The sequence below is a fragment of the Alosa sapidissima genome, chromosome 2 (genome assembly GCF_018492685.1).
Source record: "Alosa sapidissima isolate fAloSap1 chromosome 2, fAloSap1.pri, whole genome shotgun sequence".
NCBI lineage: Eukaryota > Metazoa > Chordata > Actinopteri > Clupeiformes > Clupeidae > Alosa > Alosa sapidissima.
In genome coordinates, this window is record NC_055958.1 from 18,681,072 (window position 1) to 18,707,205 (window position 26,134).

The 26,134-nt window shown below is 46.1% G+C and overlaps 1 protein-coding gene across 1 annotated transcript in view; it reads right to left on the minus strand.

Annotated features, from left to right (window-relative positions):
• agps (alkylglycerone phosphate synthase) overlaps window positions 1-22,189 on the minus strand; it is a 34,767-nt gene extending 12,578 nt beyond the window's left edge. Inside the window, exons 1-14 of the mRNA XM_042068975.1 lie at window positions 21,951-22,189; window positions 16,609-16,698; window positions 14,501-14,591; window positions 14,285-14,405; window positions 14,019-14,093; window positions 12,662-12,733; window positions 12,005-12,084; window positions 10,248-10,328; window positions 9,220-9,345; window positions 8,578-8,686; window positions 4,629-4,756; window positions 3,690-3,741; window positions 1,146-1,222; window positions 925-1,037 (exon numbers count right to left, since the gene is read on the minus strand). Of these exons, the coding sequence (XP_041924909.1) occupies window positions 925-1,037; window positions 1,146-1,222; window positions 3,690-3,741; window positions 4,629-4,756; window positions 8,578-8,686; window positions 9,220-9,345; window positions 10,248-10,328; window positions 12,005-12,084; window positions 12,662-12,733; window positions 14,019-14,093; window positions 14,285-14,405; window positions 14,501-14,591; window positions 16,609-16,698; window positions 21,951-22,126 (1,391 nt within the window). The 5' untranslated portion in view covers window positions 22,127-22,189. The remainder of the gene's footprint in view (window positions 1-924; window positions 1,038-1,145; window positions 1,223-3,689; window positions 3,742-4,628; window positions 4,757-8,577; window positions 8,687-9,219; window positions 9,346-10,247; window positions 10,329-12,004; window positions 12,085-12,661; window positions 12,734-14,018; window positions 14,094-14,284; window positions 14,406-14,500; window positions 14,592-16,608; window positions 16,699-21,950) is intronic.
• Between the last annotated feature and the right edge of the window lie 3,945 nt (window positions 22,190-26,134).

Genomic DNA, 26,134 nt, shown 5'->3' on the forward strand with positions numbered 1-26,134 from the left:
CACATGTATACGTGACGTGCACACTCTCACTGAACTTACCTATCTGCAGTGCGTGCAGTGCTAGAAGATGTGTGTAAATGCACATGCGCACACGCACACGCTATCTCCACTGTCACACTACCCAGAACTTTCAAAGCAAACTTCAAAGCAAACCTAACGAGTTCAATGCATCCACAGAGAAGCAAAAGCCACACAAGTGTCTGGGAGATATCACTTTATCGTTCAAGGTTAATGCCCCAGTCAAGGGTTAAACACACACACATGGACTCTAACTGATACACAGACACACACACACAGGCACACACACAGACACACACACAGACACACACACACAGATACTCAGAGGACACCACGAGAGGGCAGCCTTCTGATAGCGAGCAGTGACTGAGTGGTGATCCTCCACTGGCTGATAGATAACTTATTTCCAGCAGGGGGCCGCAATCGATTGGTCGGGCCATCAATCAATCAGGCAGGGGGGCTGGTGTGGGAGGGAGGTGGGCCTGGACTCCAGCGGACCCCCCCATTACTCAGGTCTCCTCCCAGAGTGAGATGTCCTCCATCCCACCACTCCCACACACACACACAGACACACACACACAGACTAAAGCGGGCCTGACAAGAAGACGGTCACAAACGATCCATCACAACGCCATTTAGACTCAGCCCACTTCCCCAAACACACCTTCCCAGCAGCCCCTGGGACAGGTAGGCGGGCAGAGCAGGGGCTAAGGATGGCAGATCCAAACCAATTCCTCCTGCCTTCACTAGGAGCCCCCCCCCCCCCCACCCCCCTCAAACATTTTTTTGTGTCTTCACAACGACTTTCTAGTGGGGAAAGTTGCAGGAGGTCAGTGGTGGCTTAAAGATCGACTTAAACACTTAAGGCAGTGGTGGCTTAAAGACTTTAAGAGTGATGCCGCTCACCCGAACTTGGCTGCGATGTCGTACACCTGCTTCTCGTGCTGCAGGACCTTCTCGCGGTCGCCCTCGAACAGCAGCGTGGCCACACACAACTGGTGCGGGTCGAAGCCTTTAAACTTGGGGTGAGACACAGACACAGAGAGGAGACGGCCTTTTAGTGATGATCTGAGGCGCAATCAAAATGCCAACACCTCACACAGAGTTTACCGGCGTGTTTGCGTTACCTTGGTGATGTAGAACTTCTTGAGGCCTTCGACGAAAGAGGTGAAGATGGAGGACTCCTGGGGTTTCAGCGCGTGACCTGCGGGGGATGACAAACGTACTTACTTACGAGTTACGAGCCTTAACACTAGCAACAGGACCCTTACACTTCAGCGCAAATATACAACAACACTAATATCATTCTCTCTCGCGCGCGCGCGTCCAACACACTTGACACCCCATCTTCCACTCACTTCCTGCGGATATCCAGGACTAACACGTCAGATGGATCTGGCTGCTAAAACAATGGGGAGGAAAATAAATGGCAACATTCGAATAACTTAGCAACTTTGACGAGGAGAGGGTGAGTAGTCGGGGGACAAGCCTCATAAATCACCAGGGGCCCTGAAGGGGGAAGTGAGGGTGACACCACGATATCCGTCTTCCTCAACCACGCATTCTGATTTATTCACTATTGAACACGCGGGGGGAGAACAAGGCTTGTGGACAACCAAAAAACTTGGGTCCAACGGGGCCGGGATGGCTATCAATCACACAAACATGTATTCACAACTATGCAGGGAGAGACAGAGAGAGACAGAGAGAGAGAGAGAGAGAGAGAGAGAGAGAGAGAGAGAGAGAGAGAAAAAGACAGAGAGAGAAAGAGACACAAAGAGAGAGAGAGACTCTTGCGCACTGTTAACCCAGCGTTTGTTTTGCTGGCCTCCTCATGTTTTTCCATTGCTCAGTAGCTTAATTACTTCCACTTGAGACTGAATGGGCAGGTTCCCACAGGCATCACTGCTAACCTCAGTAAGTGAGGTGGTGGATCAAAGTTAAAAGAATTGTTACTCAACTCCACTTAACTGTTATACATTCTTAAAGCCTCAAAACCGTTATAATGTTTTCATGATTGATGTTTAAAACGCCAGTTCACCCTGGGGAACACTCACAACTGTACCACTACATTCTCTGGCGCCATTTCATGGGAAGTGAAGATCTGAACCCCACAGCTTTCCCTCATGCAACGTCAGCCGCCATCCAAATCAAATCCCTCAAACACACGTCCATCTCGGACCACATATGTCCTCTAAAATCAGCTCCATGCAGACACCTTCACGTCACAGCGTTTTCGTGATTAAGCCATGATGGCGGGGGGGGACGTTTTTAAATTCAACAGCCACTCCTTGTCTGTGTGATCATACAGAGTGAAGTCCATAGCAGTGGTTCCCCCCTTCAGTGGACGGAGGATTAATCAGGCCCCTCTTCCTGTCGGGCGCTCAGGGTGATTAAGAAGGGAGGATGGCCATTAATAAAGCGGAGGAGTCGCGGCCCGGCTCGGGCGTCTCGGTTATTAGCGCAGCGCTCGCCTCTCCTCGGCTCGCCTGCTTAATGCTAAGAAGTGCATAGTCTGTGAAAAACGTGGAAATGCAGGCGAGATAATGAGCTCCCTGGAGACGGTGGAACTTTCCAGAGATGTCTGGCAAACGCCTGACGCACCCCGCCAGATTTCTGCACAAAATAACGCTGTAAAAACTCCTATATAAAAGGAGAGCTTTAATTGTTGCCAAGGCCATTTTTCATTGTCTATAGATGCCCCCCCCCCTCTTCTTCCTTGTGTGTTCGACTCCTCAGCCGGTAAAATAATGATCAATTTAACTTTATACTAGACAGCAGAGGGTGATGGACTCCGTAGATAAATGATGTCATGCAAAATTAAACCGCTCCGCATCATAAAAAATACATACGCTTTTAACAGTCATGTGCCAATTAGACACAAGGATGTGGAGGGGCTCAAAATAAAATAAATATATTTAAGTTAAATGCACATATTACGTGCACTAACGTAACTATATGCTCATGTGGTACCATGTGGTAACATATTAATTTAAGGTTAATTAATAGGTATTTTGGCAAACAGTAACTGTTGAAAAAAACATACACCCTGGCCCTAGCTGGTTAACCAGGCACGTCAGGCAACAAACAACTGCGTTGAGATATGCACACACAGAGTCACATACGCGTACACACACACGCGCGCACGTACACACGCACGTATCTTGGAGAGCATGGCGTCAGGATGCTCTTCTCCATCTCACTGCCGTGCTAATGGACGTGTCTGCCAAGTACTGCTGCGCTGCCATCGGCCGCTCCGCTCCAGGGGTTTGCCCATGCCGCCGAGCCTCTGTCACTCACGGCCAACCACCGTGCCACATCAGCCAGGCATGCGTTCCTATGGCAACAGCAGTACTACCAACCCCCCCTGCCTCCCATTGTCTTTCGACGTGTTCCCTTGCTCATGCACTCCCCCCCCTTCTTCCATGTTCCCTCTTTCTCAGACAGATTTCATGAAAATAATATACTGCGGCTCAGCATGTCTGGCCCTGTTCCATTTCTCCCCTTCAGACATTATTTGAGGACCGCTTGTACAGGAGCTTTACAGAGGCAAGGAAGACTCTTTGAAAGCTGTTTAAATAATTGTCAAAGGCCAGTGGAAATGGCCGAGACTGAAATATATGGCCTTTCAGAAGGAGCAAAGTGATGCCAGGTAGAGCAAGGTGACTTACCAAACTGAAACTGTTCGTTGTCCATTAGCCTAATGGATGCAGGTGCACACCTCTGATGAAGAAAGGCAAGAGAAAAGAAAGAGAAATAGGAAAGATCAATACATGCAGGATCTACCGACTCATACTGATATATTAGATATGTATATTGTCTATCTACATTCAGTCTTGCAGGGGGGAAAAGGGGAATCCACAAAAGACTATACTGAACAAAGATATAAAGGCAACGAGTTAGCTTTTACTCCCTTTTAGTTCTTCTATGCACACAAAAAGTTTAGTTCTTCACAAATGTGGAAATAATTTGTATCTAAACTGGTATCTATGTAAGTAAAACAAAAAACTACTGGGAAGAAATCACTTCAGGTAGGTATATCATGAGACTGCATGAGAGACATTATCATGAAGGGATGTGGGATCAAATGTAATCCTGAGGAGTCAATGAGGTAAATTTAGGGGGAGGATTACATATCACCTCTGAATGCAAGAGAAGCAATCAATACCCTAATTGTGTGCTTTGGAAATGTTCTCATTTTATGCAGTCGTAATGAGGGTGGCAAACATGCACTCATTAATAAAGGTGTTGAATCAGCAGCTCAGGCAGCAGCGCAATAACAAGGTTAGATTTACACAGCCGAGACAAACAGTCATCACAGACCATTCGCTCATTCAAAAGGCACTTCTCTTTACCAGAGTAATGGGAGCAATGTTACCGTGGGACATGGCAAGAACCACAAGATCAGTGGTAGTAAATGTCTTATTGGGAACAACTCAAATCACTCTGCAGTTCAGTGACATAAAAAAGGATTGGATCTGCTGTGTGTGGTTTGAGTCCCAATAAATGATCCCCATGTCCACTCCTCAGGAGAGTGCATAAGAGTGCATAAGAAATCTTGTTAGACTGACCCGAACGCAAAAAGTGCAACGTTCATCAGGACACCTCACCTGTTTGGCCACCTCTCTCAGGCAGGCTACGCCCGCCTGGAAGTTTGGGAAGACCACAGAGCCGTACTTCTGGTACTCGGGGACTGGCCGGATCTTCATGGTGACCTCGGTCACAACTCCAAGGGTTCCTGAGTTGGCGTGAAACAGAGTACAGGTCAAGCATGTCATAAAATAACAAAAGAATACTATCTCATAGCTTTAGAGGCCTCACAAAGGATTATGAGGGCCTCACAGCGACTGGTGGCTCAGAGGAAATGAAAGGAACATGTTCTTGGTGACATGACTGAGACGCGTATTGGACTACTGGAAAGCGTATTTATGTAATCTGTAATTTATGTATATCTCTGCCCTCGGCACGTGGCTGGAGACCTGGAGGCGCTTAGGCTACATCTCACACAGGTGATCTGGTTTCGTCTGCCATGCAGTAATTTATTAGGCTGCAGTCTAGATTTATCGCCGTGACAAGGGGGAGGGGACAACCGTGAGGCATATCAAAGGCCAGTCCTGGGCGAGACCACAGCCACCGTTAAAACTTATACACGTCCTGTCAGCGGGAGGTCCGACCCCAGCGACTATCGTCTGCATCTGCATCTGAGGGTCACGTTCTGTGGTCACTCACACAAGGGTTATCTCTCAAGAAGCATGGCTATAGGCCCACGCCTACATCAACACCAGGACTTTCCACAGCAAACAGCAAAGCTTTTTTCCACTTATGAAAGACTCAGTTCAGTGTTCCCAGAAACAGTTTCTAAGCAGACATCACGCAAAAAAGAAAAGAAAAAATAAACTAAAATAAAACACTGTCTGGCCCATGACAAAACCCAGCGTCTGTCTCCAAACCCAGGACAGGATGTGGCGATGAAAGATGACAAGCCACACGCCACAGCTGAGGCTGGCGTGGCATCAAGACAACATGTGAAATATGGACGGCAAATGGCCCTGGCCATGTAATAAACATGCCAATGAGTCCTGTTTACAGCTCCCCCTGCACACAGACAAACTGGCTCAATAAAGAAAAGCTCCGAGTCACAGCGTGCGGCCCTAATGGCGCTTTCATCTTAACGAGATCACTGTAAATAGTGATAACCTCCGCTGTAAAAGCCCCTTCATAACTCTGCCACTGGTTCATAATTCTGGTCCGAAGGAGTCTAAACGGTGGCTCTCCCTCTGCGTCCTATGCTTCAGCAATTACGGAGTCCATTAAAGAAAGAAAGAAATCCAGATGTGAGGCTAATGAGCATCTGAATGTTTTATGATTGATGATTAATTAGACAAAATATCGATCTTCATCAAAGATGCACAGGTTAATCCTGCGAGCAACACAACTACGGTCTGCAGCAACAGCAAAAGCATTGAGGGGAGAAGCGTACAACGCATTTGTCAATATGTTGAAGAAATTAAAGTGACAAGCTCAAAGGATAAATTCTCACGGAGGCTCATCAACTCGGCGCAGAGAAGCGCGTGACATTTTAAACGCGAATATCCAACACACAGAGCCATATGCGTTTGTCTGTTAATTAAGGTATTCGCCACTTAGTGGTTGCGGAGGAACCCAACACAGCCAATTCCATTAGGCGCCCCTCCTGTGCCTGACATGCCTGTTAATGAGGCCCTTAATGTGGCTTAGCATGCTTCTCTCCAGCGGCACAGCCCAGAACATGGGAGTCCAGCACGCTCTGGCGGACACACACACACGGCGCCCTCACCTCGCCCTGACCACCAGTACACTCCAAGCGCCCTCTGTTCCACCGCATGCAGGCCCAGGGAGGCCTAAAAAGACCCCTTGGCCCCCCGTCTGCTCTCTGGAAGGTCAATGTTCACACCGAAACACAAACAAACAGACAAAACAAAACAAAAAACAATAACTCTGTCCTCCCAGACGTAAACGTCTACCGCCCAACACCTACATGTACACCGGTGACCAGTGCTAGCGAGTGGCCAAACATAGAGTTAAATCAGTCCAGCAGCTCGGCTCTTTGTCTTGCTCCCTGGGAGGACTTAAGAGGTGTGTGGCAGACACACTTTCTGTCTGCTGGGAAGAAAAAAGGTTAACAGCCTGGCATGAGATGCCACCATTCCGTAGGCAGTTCTGTAAAGCAGACTTTTTTAGCAGCCCCGGCGGCCGTTTCACACTGCATTAACTCTGCAGCCTTAGATACGTTTAGTCCCAGCCAGACACAGACATCTGCATTAAAGGTAAGAAGAGTGAGAGTGGTGGTGGCAGTGTGGTGGTTGAGGGGAAGCGGTAGAAAGACCAAACTGATTATCATTGATTATTCCGATCATTCTGAGAGAGCGCTCTGCCCAAGGATCGAGCTGCTGTCCTTTAGCATTTCAGGCCATTCTTGTCCAAGGTCAGGGGAGATTAAGAGGGGCTAAAACAAACCTATTCCCCAGTCAATGAGGAGCGGAAAAGGTTGCAGTAATTCTTGAGCACACACAAAAGGCCGTCCACTTAGCATGCAGAGCACGTTGCCGAGCATGCGATGTCAAGTTCTCTTTTTTTCAGCGGGAGTTCTGAATGGCATCCCATGGAGAAGCAGGAGGTGTCTAGATGAGACACGGATCTGCGCCACAGGCCTCCCAGAATGCATTGCTCTTCCTGTGAGAGATGGTGCCATCTACCAGCACCATCTACCAGAGATGGTGCCATCTACCAAAAACTGAGGAAGTGGGTGCTTAAGTGTCTCACTACTGCTCATATTGGTAACTTGTAGATCACTTTTGCAGAGTTTAGCTTTAGAGCCATGATTACTCCCTCTCTGGTTTAACTTAAAAGTACAGACCGTGTAGAGTCATTTCTGTAATCTTTCTTTTAAATGTTACACTTTCACTGTACACTTTCAGATTATTAAATACACACCGCTAGCCAAGAAGAGTATTGTCTGATTGCTACACAATCAGAGCTAAATGTTCCGATTAAACATTTTGTTTGAACATTGAGTATAATATTACATAATGGTTCAAACTATGATTTAACATTCTTAGTAGAAAATGCTGCCAAAAACACTGAGTGATGAGATGTATTCATTTGACTTCCACTCGCTGATGTTTAAGCTGTGCCAAAAACACCAGTAGAGAGATGAGGAAGGAACTGAGAGGGCCCAGGTGGCGTGGGGCTCAAACAAAGCTATTGTGCCCACTGCCTTCCATTACATCACCAGGAAGTCAGCCAGGATCAGTTACAGCCTGCTTTTATATGAAGCAGCCACCCAATCCAGCCTGATAAAGCACTAAAAAAAGGACACCGCTAACGGGACCTGGAATGAGGCTACATTAACTTCTCCTTTAAAAAGGTTTCACTCCCCCCTAAAACGAAGGACATTCAAATGAGATGATTATAGTTAATGAAACATTCACGTAGTCCTGTTCACAGATGTATTTTGTTTAAAGAAAAGAGAAATGAGGGGGGTGGGGGGTGTTCAGTAATGAGTACAAATGAAGAGTTCTGCTTGTGTAGCATGCGGCGTTGCAGAGCAGATTGCGGCGCTTTGTTGTGCGGGGCGCTCCCACAGATGTTTGGGGGGAGCGGTGCCAGCGGTCCCTGCACCCTCGCTGTAGCGGGTAGGGCCCTGGCATATGGCAGGCAGAACTCTCCCCGGGCCTCCGCACAAGGACATGGAGCTCTGAACATGGGAGAGGAGGGGGGCTGGGGGGGATGGTGTGCCAGCACGCCCCTGTCTTTGACCTACCAGAGGTGGCTTTTCTGCCTTGTTTGTTTTTTTTTTTTATTCTACAGCTGGCATCCTAGTTACTGTTCACCTAACCCTGTGGCAAACAAACCCCGGGCTCAGCACCCACACAGCCACCCACCCCCCCGCCACATGCTCATGGGCAAACAGCAGCAAACACAGAGAAATGACACGGGACACACTCAAGCACCCACACGTGCGTGTTCCACAAGACACTATCCACTGCAAGCATGCTCCCTGGCCAACAGCGCACTCACCTTCGGAGCCCAGTATGAAGTGGTGGACGTCGGGTCCGGTGGACATGCGCGGGCCCTGGCAGCTCTTCTCAATCACTCCCCTGGGGGTCACCATCTTTATGTGCACCACCTGAGGGGGGAGGACAGGACAGGACATCCACTGAGCACTGAGGAACGCACAGGAGCAAGACGGGACAACAGGGAGAAATCTGACCCTACCAGAGGCATGGCAAACGCACTGCAACAAAGGCACTGATTGGTTGGTTATGTTTGCGGAGAATTAATCTGTGACTATAAAATCTAAGTTGAATTTTATTTAGAAACAACATGTCCACATGAAATGCAAAATGTCACTGTGTAGACATGAGCTTCAGAGCTTTCAGAGTCAAAGATCAGTGCACTTCTATTGACTCATAAAAGTGAGTGTTGTAAGCCCCCCACATCACAGTGCCATGCCACTGGTCTAGTGTTGTAAGCCCTCCACATCACAGTGCCATGCCACTGGTCTACAGTGGTGTAAGCCCTCCACATCACAGTGCCATGCCACTGGTCTACAGTGGTGTAAGCCCTCCACATCACAGTGCCATGCCCTTGGTCTACAGTGGTGTAAGCCCTCCACATCGCAGTGTCATGCCCCTAGTGTACAGGGCCACAGTAACCCACCAGGTCCTCGATGTTGCCATAGATGTTCTTCTTCATGCCGGACGCGCGGGTGGCCACCCAGCCCCCCAGAGAACTGAACTCCATGGAGTCGGGCTCGTGGCCTGTGCAGTAGCCACTCTCATTGAGCTGCGGAGAGGGAGAGTGGACATATGTTAATACACATGTAGTTTTTCCCCTAACACACGAGATAAGACCTGTACTGATAAGGCATTGTTAGCCCACCATCTCCCTTTGCTTTCGTGTTGGACGTGAAGGAAAGGCCATAATATTGTAAGTCTCGCCCTCAGAGGAAGACTGCTCCTGGACTTGCAGGTGTGAGGAAAATATTGATGTGCAGTTTTTCTCAAGGAACTGTTCCAGGTGATACAGGAATAATTTTACTTTTTATAAAGAAAAAAAAAAAAGCAGGGCCTGCTATTTTTTTTATTTTTTAATTAAACACCCCTCCCCTCTTTCGGAACGGGGGCTGCTTTAATGCCGAACCATCTGCTCCATCAAATTGGCCCTTTTCTATATGCAGGAGCGCAGTCTGCTTGAGATGCACTGCACGCATTCCTCCACATCAAACAGCAGCTCCTTCGCCATTTTTCTGCATTAGTTTGATGGTGCCATCTGCTCCGAGCCTGTCAGTGTGCCTCAATCTCTACCTTGCAGCACGGCGCTGCCAGACATACTCCTCCACCCCAACTCCCACACACACACACACACACACACCTCCACCCACCCCCTACCCTGCCTCACTGTTCCGTATTGGGCTCCATGCCGTGGCTAAGTCATGGCACCCGCTGCATAAGGGCAAGTCCACACGGGCGCCACCACAGGCCCACAGTAGCCTCACCAGTGGATGCTAATGAGCCGCTCTCCAGCGGCAGGGCTCAAGCGGACGCTAACGGGACACACTGACGATGGGTGAGCGTGTGTTCTGACTGCCATGTCAAGGAGCCAGGATCTTTGGCGCGAGGTTGGAAAACGAGAATGTATGTTGTTGACAGAGGGTGTGCTTGGAACCGCCAAGAACATGCACTTACCAGTCTCTCCAAATCCTGCCCAATGATGCCAGCTTCTACGTGGGCAGTTAGATTCTTCTCATCAATCCACAATATTCGGTTCTGAATGGGGAAAAAAAGGCAAAAAAAATGTGTAAACAAAACTTTTTTTGGGTGAAACAGTATTTCATCACCTTTGCCAGGAGGACGACTTGCACCAGCCCCTCCACTGCTCTAGATTTGGGCTGAAATGAGAAGCAGGCCTGGCTGCAATGCATCTGACGTGGGTTACATGGACGTGGGCGGCTCTCCATGACGGCCTCCAAAATTCACTCCAGTCGCCATGGCTTAACTGGCGAAGCCAGGGAAAGGTCAGGGAGCTGTATTTTAACAACACGGAGTCACTGCAGTATGTGTAATGCACACAGACACACACACACACACACACACACACACACACAAGCACACGCAACGGGAAGCACAGAGCGGGCAAACAGTTTAATGGCACACTCTATGAAAACATTCAGCTCACGGTGCCGGCTTTTTCCATGAGCGCACACGCTGGTTACGCAGGAGCCACTGAGCGTTCAGCGTGACAGAAAGAGAGAGAGAGAGAGAGAGAAACAGAGAGAGAGAAAGAAAAAAAGAGCGAGAGGAAAGAGAACGAAAGATTCTAACTCCATTAGACAGATTCCAAAAGGTTAAACCTCCTTTTAACATTCAATCCCACAAATCCCATCGCCCCCCCACCCCACCCCCTCCATCCCTGAGCCCACACGTCCCCTCCTCGTTTAAGCGCTCCTCAAGGCATGGAAGAGCACAGCTTGAGCTCCCCCAGACCCGGCCATCAATCACCGGGCCGGCTGCAATAAAGCGTCCGCCGCTGTCATGGTACTGCCTTTCATGTGAGGGCCGCTCAGACACATGGCCCGTGACCCCTCGACACAGCGCGCCGGCCACTGGTATTTATATACCCCCAACCGGCACTGGAGGGGGGATGGGGGTCAGGCTCGGAGGTGAGGGTGGCGGTGGTGGGGGTTGGTGTGAGCGGTGACTTGCGGCTCCTTTAATATATCACCAAACTGCGCACTGTACAGGGGCCGCGCGGTGGAGACGTCCCTCTGCATCCGGAGGAGAACATGTCTTCATCTGCGCTGAGGCCAAGCTGAGGAGGGCTGAGCGGAGGTGAGACGCTGCACCAACGCCCCCGTGAGCTCTGCGCACGCGAGGAAAGGCAGAGCCAAGCACAAAAACAAACGAGAAGACGTGAGAGCGCATTGGTCTGCTTTGTGCATTTGGGGTGGGGTGACCTTGAGTGGGATCAACCAAGGACAGTAGCATGTGAGACAGTCAAGGGTTTTTGACAAGGAGCTGATGTTGGACACAGGTAACAGACGAGAAGTTGTGTGAGGAGTGTAGTCTCGCTCTGGCTCTCCACATTTCCAGAACATTCTTGGGAGGCGAGCATGGAGGCGAGCGTGGCGGGTGATTTAGCGCAGCCGGAGGCAGGGCTGAGGCAGAGGGGAGGCTGGCAGCCTCTGGGCTTCAGGAGGGAGAGAGGGAGCGCAGACAGCGGCGGTGAAAAACACAGCTCTGGGGGTTTGTGTGTGTGTGTGTGTGTGTGTGTGTGTGTGTGTGTGTGTGTGTGTGTGTGTGTGTGTATGTATGTGTGAGAGAAAGAGGGAGAGGTAGAGGGAGGGGGAGAAAGAGAGGGGGTGGGGGTGGGTATGTGTGGGAGCGGAGGCCATGGCCACGTCTAACTGGGTACCCACCATCTACCAGTCTAACTGGATACCCACCATCTGCGAGGTGTCCAGGGAGACGATGGAGCGTTTCTCCTCCGGAGGGCACTCCAGAGCGCTGGAGACGCTGGTCCCGCCTGTGGGGAGCAGAGACACATCACTGACCTGAGCACGGAAACACCCAACCTGCACACCAGCCACTGACACACACACACACTCTACACAGTCTCAAGTCAAATGTAATGAGCCTCTCTTTCTGCCACTACATTTGCATCTTTCTAATAAACTCCACCATACAGTAGGCATTTTCATCCCCCTAAAGCAGACCCAGACCCAGACCACATGCTCCTGCTTAGTTTCAATATTACTAATATTATTTATATCTTTTAGTGTGCATAGCTCTAAACATTATGACATAAGGTATTCAAATTAAACTTTAATTGGTCTTTTCTGTACTGGGATCACAACAGTAGTACAATTAATAATCTCATTAAAACTAAACTGTAACTTGCAAAACTAACAACAAAAAAATGTGTATGCTGATTTTCCATACTCCATTACTTCCAGCTTCACTTTGACTACAGAGCACTCTCTGCATAAAAATAAGCACCAGTATGTGGGTGGATTTTATAACAAGCTTAACAAATCGGCAATGTCAGAAGATCATTTTAGTCTCATAGTGGAAAAAGTACATCTGTTAAGCTAAATACTTACCCCCATATGGCATCAAACAAACATTGTGCTTGCATGCCAACTCCACAATTTTCACTACATCGTTGTGGCAATCTGTGAGAGCAAATGGCAATGAATCAAACATTTTTTTTTTTCTCAAATAGCACGTATTATGAAAATGATGACAGATGCATTTAGAGTTTCTCTCATAATTTATGAGTAAATTATCATAAATTAGTCCAATCACAATAATTTGGGCATTTGAGTGGCAAAAAGTGAAGTTCTGTCGGAGGGGTCTGAGGAGGGTGCCGGCCGGCAGCCAAGCAGCCACTAGAGGACAGGGAGAGGGCAGTGGGCGCTACAGAGACTCCAGGACTCACCGACCCGCCAGTTTACACACAAACACAAAGCCCTGCCACTGCCCCCTCCCCGATCAGGAGGAGGAGGAAACACCACCCACCCCGAGAGAATGCACCAATGGGAGAGGACTCCACCCTCTCCATCCTAACACTGCATAGGTGGAAATGAGGGGGGTGGGAGGTGCAAATGAGATGTAAGATCAGACATATACATCTTCCAATGGAGCTTCTCTATCTGACCATGCAGCAAGTTACGTAAAGCCATTTGTATATTCATATTAATAGTATGCAACCCATTTATTAACAAAAAAGGCTAGAAAGCGAATGTCACCAACATATGACAGCCCATCTAATGTATTTGGGACATGGCCAGGCAGAGAGAGAGCAGGTGATATTTTACATTTTGCATGAGACCAAGGCACTGGAGAAGGTTAAAGGAGAGGAGTTTTTCCAATTTGGTGCTCTATAATGGAAGCGCAGTGATTTGCTGCCCATTTGGGAGCCTGCTAATCAACTCTGAGCCATCAGTCAACACTCATTTGCATGATAAAATAGTGCCGGCCGTAATGCACAGCAAACCAATCTCCTGCGCCGTAATTCACACAAGCAGGCATCCTCCACCTCTGCACCACCACTGCGGCTACGCAGGGCCACACTGCGCGCGACTGGATGGCAGGCCTCGCTCTCTCTGATGCTTATTATTAAGCCACTACTCATACATATTAATACCTCCTCAACTCACAGCTATCCAACCTATTTAGAGAGACAGACACACACACACAGACACGCGCACACACACACACACACACACACACACACACACACAGATGCTACTCTGCAGAGATTAAGCCTGGTTTCCTCACAGTGCATGGCATTACATAAATGTCAATTCCACACCACTGCATGGTGGATAAGCATCGCTCACAGAGGGTCTATGCAGAAGTGTTGAGTGAACCGGCTAATGGATGAAATCTCCACTTTCCGTTGAAGCGGCACCAACCCAGCCACACACACACACACACACACACACACACACTTACTTGGCCATACCACCATGTCAGGGCATCGTCCGAAGCGCCCCTCACGGAGAGCGAAGATTTCATGTAAGCAATGACCTGCACAGAGGAAAACAGAGAGTCTTCAATGATGTGCTATACGGCCATCACACAGACCTGAACCAAACTTGAGCTCATTATATTTAAAAGAAATCAAAACTGCAATGCTCATGTCTGACCGTGTAAACAATAAACCGTGTTAAAGCATAGAGGAGACAGTGGAGCATGTGTGCGTTGGGACTGGGCCTCACCATGGGCGCGGAACACCCGGTCCTCCGTGTCGTGAGAGAAGGGGATGCCCGTGGCCTTCAGCTCCTCCACAAAGCTCTCGCTCAGGTTGGGGGGATGGACAGCGCTGGCGTTGATGGCGGGCTGTGGAGAACCACAGAAACACAGTGAGTCGGGGGGGCCGCACGGACACGGCTGTTTGGACACTGACCGAGGGAGACGCTGAGGGAGAGACCTACCGTGGCAGGGCTTTTATGCTGCAGGTTGGCTCCGAAGGTGCCCTCAAACCAGTCCTTCAGGCTAGGCAGGATCAAGCCACTTAACCGATACCTGGACACAGATGAAATGACATATCAGTACCTCTCTATCTGGTAAGAATGATGCGAAACTTGTTGACATTAGCTGCTTTTAGACCTAGGTGTAAGTCCGTATGTTCTGCGGATGTCAAGCAGTTGGGCCGTATATCTGAACATCATTAGCGGACATTTGGAACTCCGAACTTAGCCGGCTCTTACACTACTCCCCTCCTAGTATTTCTGACAGACATCATGTAAATGAGCTTGTGTCTGAATGAAACGAAGAACATGCGGAGATTCTCTTCATGTGCGTGTTCAACCTGTTCAACCACACAGAGATTCTGTTCATGTGCGTCGGTGTCGTTCACACATAATGTCCGCATGTAAGCATCATATCTGAATCACCCGAAGGGTCAGACATCCGTTTGACAAAGAACCGCATATACTGCAGAGGACGTGTCTGAAAGCAGCTATTAATGAACAAGGCTTTGATAAAAGTTCTTGCAGTAATAGGGACAATATGTGCTACAACACTTGAAAAAGAGCTGGCAGTGGCAAACGCCCATGACCTCCGTATGGCCTGCGGTGTGTGGAGTTCACCGGGGGCCTGTAGTGGCTGAGACGGCTGTGCTGTCGCCCTCAGCCTCTGGATCCCTCTGCTTCAGGGACAGAGGGCACGGAGGAGGGGAAGGAGTGGGCAGGGGAGAGGGGCTGCAGAATGCCTTTGTCCAGCTGAGCATGAAGCACACGCTCCTCCATAATGCGGCCTCTGTCCCGGCCCGCCGAGAGGAGGGAAGAGGAGGAGAGATCGCTACACTCTCATTTATTCAGCTCCCTCTCCTGCTTGCGCTGTGTGTGAGTGTGTGTGTGTGTGTGCAGTTGAACCACTAACAATGAGTCACTGGGCATGACAGCAGATGGTATTTCACGCATGTGGTCCATAACAACACTTATGCTTGTGTATGTGTGTGTGTGTGTGTGTACTGAAGGGTCTGGAGGCGCTCTGCCTGTTACATGGATGCGGTGCCCGCCGACACAGGAGAGGTCCGCCGGCTTTAGCCTGGCGCAGTTTGGGCCATACATCACCATTATGCGCACAACAAGGCCCATCTCTGTCTCGCGGCACCTTCACCGTGCGCGACAGAGATAAAGGTGCGCGAGTGGAAGTGGAGGGGTGCCAAAAAAAAGAGCCATCAATTATGGTGCCAGCGCACATTCAGCCAGCGCTTTGTCACCACTGAGCCACAAACACTGGGCACCCATCTTACTCAGAGGAAGATTTAAGACAATGGGTGGCTCTCTTCTCCTTTGGACTTATCCATTGCTTTCTTTCTTTCCTTCTTTCTTTTTTAAAAGAAAAAGTTTAATTACACAGCCTGTAACACATATTTTAGTGTGGAGGCAAAAGGATTTTATATTGAATAAAACAATAAAAAAAAAAACATCTACTTGTTTTGTATGAGTGGACAAATACCTATGGCATTGATGCTTAACAAAAACGAGCTAAATGAATTGCTAGCTTCTCACATCCTTTCATATCAGCAATACACGTCTCCACCTACTAAGTTCGCTTCTCCCACTCCTCTCCTTGCCAGACCAACTACAAATGCCAACCACTAGATGGCAGTAGCGCCCCATGCAGCAGCAGTGAGCAGCAGGCCTGCGTGTGCTGGAGACTCGAGGTTGCCGAGGGTGGACGGGAGCTTGAAGGATTTCCCTCATAAACCATCTCGATGAGATGCTGAGAAGAGTCCAAAGGCATCGCGGTCTGCAACACCGCAATCACCATTTGTGTCACAGATGCTTGGCTTCTCTGCTTAATCTAAATGGGAGGTCAAGGGGTTAAATCTGGACTATGACAGTTTAGTAATAAAGTGAGAGGTATGGTTGAGTAATGTGGGATTTAGGGTTACTTTAGAAGATCTTCATATGGTGGCACAGATATTAAAGCTGCACTGACTAGAGAAACTGAAATGCAGATGTTTGGAGATCATCTCAATGCATATGGGAGCTATCTGGATGGTGACGATGGGTGGGTGATGGATGCTTACCTCTTGCCTGTGAATTCTGCTTGTCCTTTTTTGTTAAAGAGGAATCTGGAGTCGCTGTAGCCCCAACCATTCCATTTCATGATCTCCTGCCTGTGCATGGGATAGAACAAATGAAGAGTATTACATTATTAAACATAACTCTAAACACCCCAAACCCATCATTTATAGAGCACTAGGCCTATTTATGCTATAGTATGCATAAGGATCCCTGATACGAAACTCTGAGAGGGCATGAGTATCAGCAGATGACCGCTCATGTTTTCTTGTCTTATGTCAGAGGTATTCAGTGAGTGAGTGTGTTAGAACTGTGCTGGTCAGTAATCAGTTAGGTTAGGTTCCTCTTGGTCTAGAGGTCTGTAGATATTGTCAAAGAGGGAAGTGGTGTTTGCAGCGAGAGAGAGAGGGGGGGGGGGGGGGGTATTCCCCAGGTGTAGTTTCCACATACAACCACCCCGCCACGTTGTCAGGGCAACATGGACACAACAAACCCATTCTCCTTGCCAAACAACTTCAATTAAAACAAGCAAACTGGCAGTTCGTCATGTGCACACTGCTGTTTCGCTGCAATCAGGCTAGTCACAAGGGAGTTCACAAGGAATCATGTGGTCTACAGGCCAGGCCTCCCGCCGCTCAGTGACCTCCCCAGGACGGGACCAGGGGGTTGGCATCAGAAGAGGGAAATTGATTGGACCACTAAATTCAGAAGACAGCTTAAGATCGTTGGGAAGTGCTAATGCAGCCTGCCATTACATTTTATGAATCAAGCACTGAATGACAAGCCCCCATGTTAAATCATAGAGCAAGAGAGGGAGAATGCATGAGGAGTGTGAGTGAGAGATAGAGAGAGAGAACAGAGGATATCCGCATGTTTCTGAAAAAGTGAGATAAAGAATGGCATTGTGCCTATGGTATGTGTATTTGACAGAGGCTTGTGTATAGTGAATGCAACAGGAAATGTAAGGTGAGTTTAACACATGCACTTCACATGAGTAATTATGAATTCCACCCACAGACAGTAGCTGACAAACAATCCCTACAAAGCTCATAAATCACAAAACACGTTTCACTTCCAGGGCCATTATGATTACACTATATAGCATCTTATGGGCACTGCTGCAGAGCCACCATATCCAGCCAGAAGCCAGACGGAGGAAGCAGAGGAAAAGCTCTCCACACATTCCCTGTATTATCCTCTCTAATCCTCCGTCAGACACACTCTCCACCTAGCATCCAGTGACACACCCCGACTGCACAGCACATACGCCACCATGTGGGTGGAGCACGTCTGTCGGGCCGGTAATGAGGTTCTTGTGTAAATTATACCGCCAGCTCCAGAGTTCTGTCTCCAAAAGCATCTACTCTGGTGAGAGGGAGGGCCAACACCTCCTCACTGGGGAGTAATACAGCACAAGCACTAAACCACAAACTCACTTCTAGGAGGGGCATGCAAACTACACTGCCGGGCACAACTAGGCACAGGTGAATAGAAAAGGATGGGGATTTTGGGTAGAGGGGGGTCAGCTTGGGATGTTACCTTTAAAAGTGGTATTGAGGAGAGTCTTTCTCCTTTAGAATAGCATCTTAACAAAATTAGGCAACATCGTAATTAGTGTGCATTTCTTGCATTCACTAGCAAACCAATAAGCATCACCGGTCTTTCACATTGTATGCCAGCCTTGGTCAAGTCAAGTTTATTTCATCCATAGAGATGGAAATTGCAGTGCACATACCCGCCTTAATGCCCATAAAAACAGTTTAGCGTAAATATACATATAGCCTTTATAAGAGGGTACAAATAAATTATCATAATAAATACAGTACAAAAAAAGAGCATAAATACAGTACAAAAATGATAAAAATGTAGGTTTAAAGAGCTTGTTGTGTTGTCTGATAGCCTGAGGTATAAAAGAGAGAGCATACCGCTTAGTTTGTGTCACAGGAGGCTTTAGCCTACCACTACGTTCCATAACCCTACCAGTCAAATTACCATGGGTCCAGGGTCCTTTGTTATTTTCTGTGCCATTTTTGCCAGGTGGTCATCATATACTTTCTCCACTGCATTTAACTCTCCCACCATTTTTCAGCCCTTTTTAGTCCTTCTAGTCACTCTGTTAATCCTGGCTTTCTCAGTTGCCCCAGCATTTCCACCCCAACCCACCACACAGTAACTCCAAACATAAAAGACAGCAACTTCCTATATAATTTTACAATACAATTTTATATAACAATATAAACGTGGACTTAAGTTAACATGATCAGACCATGTTAGCCTGTCATTAAAAACAATACCCAAATACTTGTATGCGTTCACCTTTTCTACTACTGAACCTTTGATTTCCACTGCCTCAGTTGCCCTCTTATTTCTCCTGTAATCAATTACTAATTCTTTAGTTTTATTAATGAGTTCTAGGAAATGAGTGACGCAATGTTCAACAAAAGCTTATCTTTATCTCAAGCATATAAAGATGGGGGTAGCGTGGTCTGCCACAGGAGCAGCGACCGGAAAGGGCAACGATCAAAGTGGCAGAGATGCTTTTTAGATCACATTGAGAAGAATACTGTGGGCTTGTGTATGTTATTCCCTTCGCCGTTACATGGCCACAGCTGAATGAATCATGTCTTTATAGATTCATGGGGAGAACATGGCGTAGTTTCCAAGAGTGCATTTGTCTCAATGGATCTGCTGGAACAAGCATGGAAACGCAGTGCTTAGTTACATCACATTAGAAGACTGCAACCATTAGGCCCTATTACAAAATGTCTCAACTGATACACAGCATCTGCTTTGAGAGGCTACTGTTGGATAGGGCAAATAGTACAAGATCCTATATAAGTATAGATCAGTCACAGTATAGATCAGTCAATGAGACATGCCAGTGCATTACAGGAGAGAAAACACTCATCATTCTGGTAATCAACGAGTCTGTGCATCAGTCGTTCAAAAATGTCATGTACAACACAGAGCAGGAAGGACTCCAAAACCCCGTAGTCTCCCACATTCTAGAACAGGTTGCTCATTTCCTGGGTTTACAGAACAACATAAATATAGACTAGCTTTCCACACAGTTATGAAAACAACACTTCTAAAAGCATGATTACACTACAAAAACATCTTGCAAGTGGAAATGGAAGTAACCTACCAACTGAAATAAGATCAACACAGTTCTTCAATTCAACACCATGTTTGTTCCTTGTGGATTAGCCTCAACAAACATCCTCCTCCATCTCAATTGCTAAAGAGTAAATGGGTCAATTCCAGCTTTAATAGAAGAGATAACGGGGAAACAATTTGAAGACCCCAGACCAAAAGTAATATAATTAAGCTAACCAAATCATCAAGTACAGAATGGGAAGGCCACCGCCTGGGCGATCTTTCAAAAGAAAAAAATGTAACAATAACGACACTTGTGACTGGTATAATAACAATAATAATAATAATAATAATAATAATAATAATACATTTTATTTAGTCTTTCAAGACATCCAAGGTTGCTTCACAAAAGATTTACAAACACAAAATAGCCAAGATGCCAGATGGAGCGGCGTACTCGCACAGCGTCCCCGTAGGCCCAGACATCAAGACATAAGTAATATTGACCACTTTATCAGCGGTAATATTCCTAAATAATGAATCACTCTGTAAAAAAATGGTCAAAGCAGTAATACCAATAACAATAATACCAAATACAAAGAACTTCATCAACTAAGTGACTTTTTAATTTCCATGGGACATTTCAATGGAAAATAGAAAAGAGAGGACTTTAACTTGAACTGTTTGAGAACACGGTGGTTCATATCATGGCTGCTGTCAAAAAAAGGAGAAAGGAAGGCATCCGTCAAACTTCAAACCGGTCTCTCAAGACCAGGATCCCTCATCATCCTGCTCCTTCACCATACTGGACAGGCCACATACCTGGACATCTGGGCTCCATTTCTGGTTTCTTTGTCCCTTCAACAAATCTGCAAATCTATGCGAAGGCCTCACTCTCACCCCATATGCTCATTTTAAGTTATAAAGGCAAGCTCCCGATGAAGGAAACCACATTTCCTGAAGGTGAGAGGAGAGTTAACAGAATGCTTTATCTAGGTCTCTATGACCATACTAAGATAAAGGAGATATTCAGTACACATGCTTTCAATAGCTTACACAAACTCAACCACAGCACCACCCAAAACTCATATAGCCTACTGTATGAGCAGGATAGAGAACTTATCAGTGGTTGGTGACAGGTTTTCACTGTTGGCTTACATTACCAAGGCTACAGCGGAGTGCTCTAGAGTCTGTGGTGGATATAGCCTATGAAAGATACCTTATATTTCCAGAAAAATGTGATGCTTAAAGTGGCCAGAATAACAGGGTGAATAATATGGCAGATCCTGGTTTTTAATTGCAATGCTTTGAATGAAATATGTCTAACACTAGATGTCACTACTGCTTGATAAGAAGGGCAGGAAGCTGGCCTTGCCTCATAAGGAGTCCACAGTCAGGCCACCGTTGGTTTTGGCCAATCAGAGGACGCCTTTACGTCCGAAGTTTTACCTGAGAAACTCAAGTTATCTAGTGTGATTTCTCGTTCATAATCTCATACAACAAACAACTAGGCTATTTTTTCTAATCCAGAAGGTATAAAAAACAAAAGAACCGCGCACTATACTCAGATGAATGATCAAAGTTTACACCAACTTCTGGGCTACAATGGCCAAAAGTTTAACATCCTGAATGAAATCTATAGTTGTATCAGCGTTATAAGAATTCAACTAGTCAACCGAGAAATGGCAGGTGCGTAACCTCTCCAGCCCCGTGGCGAAACACTTATAATAGGCTACAGCTATTTTTGAATATTATAGACAGCGACTCACAGAGGAAATCTGCTTTTATTCATGACAATTTCAGGAATGGGGAACGACAACAGAACACCCCTGACTGTGAACACTGTAGCCTAGATTGATGACATACTGGTTACATTGATTGGTCAGATAACTTTCCCGCACGAACAGGTGGACAATAGCGTACACAATGCCCGACTTCTACAGTCTCCGATCATCTTGAAATCTTGCACGAACTACCGCACCCACTTCTTGGACTAAACACTTTGTTAGTGGACTACGGAATGACGCTTCGGTCTAGCTAACGTTAGTTTGGCAGATCATACCTTTTTATACCAGTATGAACGATCAGTTTGTATAGCAATTGTCAATATTCTTATGCCTGCAAGTAGGCTACAGAACAGCTGTTTGAAACAACAATGCCTTTAGATAGCCAAGTGGAAGGCGGCTAACTACAGTAGCTTTAGTGCAGAGCTCATTTCATTTGAGTATAACAATCATAGCCATATCTTTACCTCTTTCTAGGCATCGAGTTTGGCGTTGCGGCATTACTATTCGACTCAGCTTTGCATTCTTGAGCCGCGATGTCTCTGTGATCTAATTCTTCTTGTTTTCTTAAATGACCGGCGATGATTCTCAATCTTTGCTGTGCAATTCTTTGCCGCTCAGAGCTCTTGCCGTTTGACGCCATGCTGCTTCCGTGTTTGTGCAGGGAAAGGCTGAGCTGTCAGAGGTCAGCGCAGTGATAGTAGGATATGAGGTAGTTATATCCCGAGTCCCGTCATGCACTGCATTCGATCTATTTCCCCGCCCCGAAGGCTCTTATAAAATATTACAATGTTTCTTATGATTGCGATATGGATGTTGTAACAACCTTGTCATACTTACAGTAATACTCTGAGCGTTCCAAAGAATGAATCAACCACACTAAACAGGCTGTAGAGTAGTATAACTGCCCCATTTGAGTTGTGCAATGGATATTGTAAACATGCTTTTTACTGATGTAATAATAAAAAAAAAAACAAGTTAAATGCCCTAGTTGTTGTCAGTGAACTACCACTTGGGTGAACACCAAATGTTGCACAGAAAAACGTGTCATAGGCTACAATACAAATTAATCAGGCAAGGAATTATCTAAAGGTAGACGTTTAACACATTTCTAATTTGCATGCTTTGCAATCAAATGCAAGAACATAATGAATCATAAACGTCTTTTGAAATTAACACTTGACCTGAAACTCTCTACAGAACCCATCCATTCTCCAATATCGTGGACGATATCTTTAAAAGGCAGAGTAATGCTTTGACAGGAGCCCTGCAGTGTAGGCCTCAAGTCATGTGAAGGGAGCACACCTCTGCCACAATTATCACACAATTAGGCCAGAGGAAAGGTAATGACATAGCCCTCAGAGACATATAGAGGCATTCTTTGACATGTTCATATTTTGTAACGAACCAGATCCATTACATTTTAGCCTATGTGTCTCTCTGAGACTTTATTTCATGATCCTGACTGTATTGTCAGAAAAATTATATAGTGACAATATGGAGACACTGAAGAGCAAGCATTGCCAGCAACAGCTTTATTTTTGTGAGACCGGGGGGGAACAACAGTGAAGTCTGAGAGCCCTTGGTGGCTTGTTTGGCATCATTACCCCCTCCCTCCAGATGTAATGTTTGTTTCCTTCAGGCCAGAACATCAACTCTCAAAACAAAGTTCTGTAATGCACTGACTGCAAGTGATTAGAGTCTAAGTGTATCACAGAACTCTACTTGGAAAGCCACAGTAGCCTGGTAATCTTCCTCAATGGACTTTTCATCGAATAGCCTATAACTGGCTTAAGCATGAAAGAGGGGAGAGAAAAAGTCAGTTTGCATATCTGGATGCTGTTGTAAATGTGAGTACAACTCTGAAGCACATTTAGCCCATCATCTTGAAAAGTTTTCCTCTGACTAAACATAGGATTCAAAAGGAATGCTCTTATACATAGCCACAATTATGTGTAATTATTGCACATTCTGACATGAATAAAGAGGTTCTGACATAAGATCTCAATTACAAATTCAGATTCAGATTGGCAAAGGAGGCCATGACCACACTAAGCCTGGGCTGTTAAAAGAATCTTAAAAAATGGAAAAGATGCCTACACAGTTGGAAACTTCAGTTGTTTGCCCATTCTACCCCCACCCCCACCCCATCCCTAACATATGCCTAGACACAGAGATGTATGCATGCAAACACAAACACGTTTTTAAATGTGGACAACATGTAGGCATATTCATACCAGCTCATAAGCAGTCACACAGTAATGAATTTAAACAGAGAAGCAGATATCTGTGAGACATTTTATGTTTACTTTTCAGTTCAACCTTGTCTCTCTTCAGGGTTGTTAAGTTAACAATTAGGGCATTTGATAGGTGGAACAGCTGACGTGTCTAAATTTTCCAAATGAAGCCTATGCCGTTAAATAACCTATATAGCTTAATAGTGGAAAGTGACACAAAATTAAAGAAAATGTACTTTTCATTTTTAACGAACTTCATTTAACCTGTTGAATTTGAGACAGAATTGTAAAAGGATGAATATGAAAAACATCATGCATATGTTTGAAGATGACTTAATCGGTGCAGGTAAAAGGCATCTTACTTTTTTGCATACAGCACATATTCGGCATATTGAACACTGTTCAGCTCAAAAGATTTAAACTTTGATTTTTGCGTAAGTTTAAGGTCGCAGTAGCTTTAGGCTATATGCCAACAAACCCCAACATTAAATGTGCATAAATGTCAGGTTTGACGACCAATTCTAGAGCTACTTTTCAGAAGTACCGAAAGAATGTTACAGTAGACTACATACCTGGTTGATCTGAGAGAAGCTATTCAGCACTACAGCACGAGGCGACAACCTTAAAAAGCAAAAGCAACGTTTGAAAACGAGGCTGTAGTCATTATCTAAGCCTCTTCGCTGTGTAACAATTACATTTTGCAGTTGACGTCCCTCTATAAACCTCCACAAACTGCTGATGGTCTGCTTTCACGCCGCTCTACTCTCGTTTCTCTCTACCCTGTATAGAGCAGTCTGCAGCTGGAAGAATGTCGACGTGGAGCTGCCAATCGTGAACGTGTACACGGGAGCGCGCTTCGCATGAGAAGGGAACAAATCCTCAAATATAATTGAGATGGTGAGGTGCATAGTAGTAGGTCTTGAGCTAAGGTGAGGTTCTTAACAACAAGTTGTAGAGCTCGGGGTGTAAAGATCACTTCATTAGCAGGACACAAACAACCTGATTGCAAGTTTCATGCAGCTAGGCCTACTACCCAAGTGTCAGCATATTTAGGATAGTGAGGTGTCTACTGTTTCTGTGTCCCATGTGAAGATCAAACTAATGATGTTCAAATAAAATTATGTAGCACTCATAGATAGGTATTCTCCTTATTTAGCAAGAATTGTCTTGCAACTCTATCACAAATAATAATGTAGTCATTGTCAACATATAGAGTAATCTTATTTTCCAAATAACTGTCATTCTGCAAAGGTGTGTGTGTTAGTGGTATGGCTTCCTATGAAACCAGTAGAGGTCGCCAGGTGATAGAGAGTATTGATGACTGTTGACATAAGGCCCTGTAGCACTGTAGGAACCTTTTGCAGTTCCTACCCCCTTTTTTCGGACTGCATGGACATGGGAATTAAATAGTTCCTCTGACCGCAGTTCCTATAACTATTTAAGCTCCTGCTTTGGGGTTGGGTCTTTTCTCTGATTATAGGAACCATGACTGATGTGCATGCCAAGGCAGCAGAAGCACCATTTTTAAAAATCTTTGTAAAAAATAATTCAGCTTTCTTTTTTTAATGCTTTCTGAGCTTTTAGTTTGTCGATAACATCTGTAGCTAGAAACTAGATGCAATACTGTCCATTTAAGTACTTTATGTTCATGTAATAGTTGGGCTACTAATGTGTATTAAGTCATCTCAGAGTTCCTACCGTGTGCAAATGCAAACAGAAAAAAGCCCTAGGAACTGTAGTTCTATGGGTAACCTCCAGTTAGTAGTTAGTATAACTGAGTTCCTACAGTAGAACTGTTGTGGCCGAATGCACCTATAGGCTACAGTCTTGCCAAATGTGTTGGTTCCCTTTTAGATCATTGAAAGAATGCTTCATTTCTTCCATAAAAGTGAAGAAATGCACACTCATGTTCTCATGTATCACTGCATGTCTTTGCCTAAGAGAGTTATAAAAGAGATCATTTGTTGTTTATTTTACAAATATATTATAAAATGGCCCAGACAGATTTGTTAGTACTCCTTAAAAAGACGATAAATTATTGAATCATATAGAGGCATCTTTGGCATTAGTTTCAAACTAACTGTTTTACTCTAATTAGTATTACAGATGCATTTTAACATGTACTCAGTCATTCAGCCAATTTAACTGGACTCTGCAGTTTGGTGAAGTCCAGATTTCCCTGAGGAGATCAAAAAGAAAATTATGGATAAAATTATGGGGCAGCCGTGGCCCACTGGTTAGCACTCTAGGGTTGCCGGTTCGAGCCCTGACCAGTGGGCCGCGGCTGAAGTGCCCTTGAGCAAGGCACCTAACCCCTCACTGCTCCCCGAGCGCCGCCGTTGTAGCAGGCAGCTCACTGCGCTGGGATTAGTGTGTGCTTCACCTCACTGTGTGCTGTTTGTGTTTCACTAATT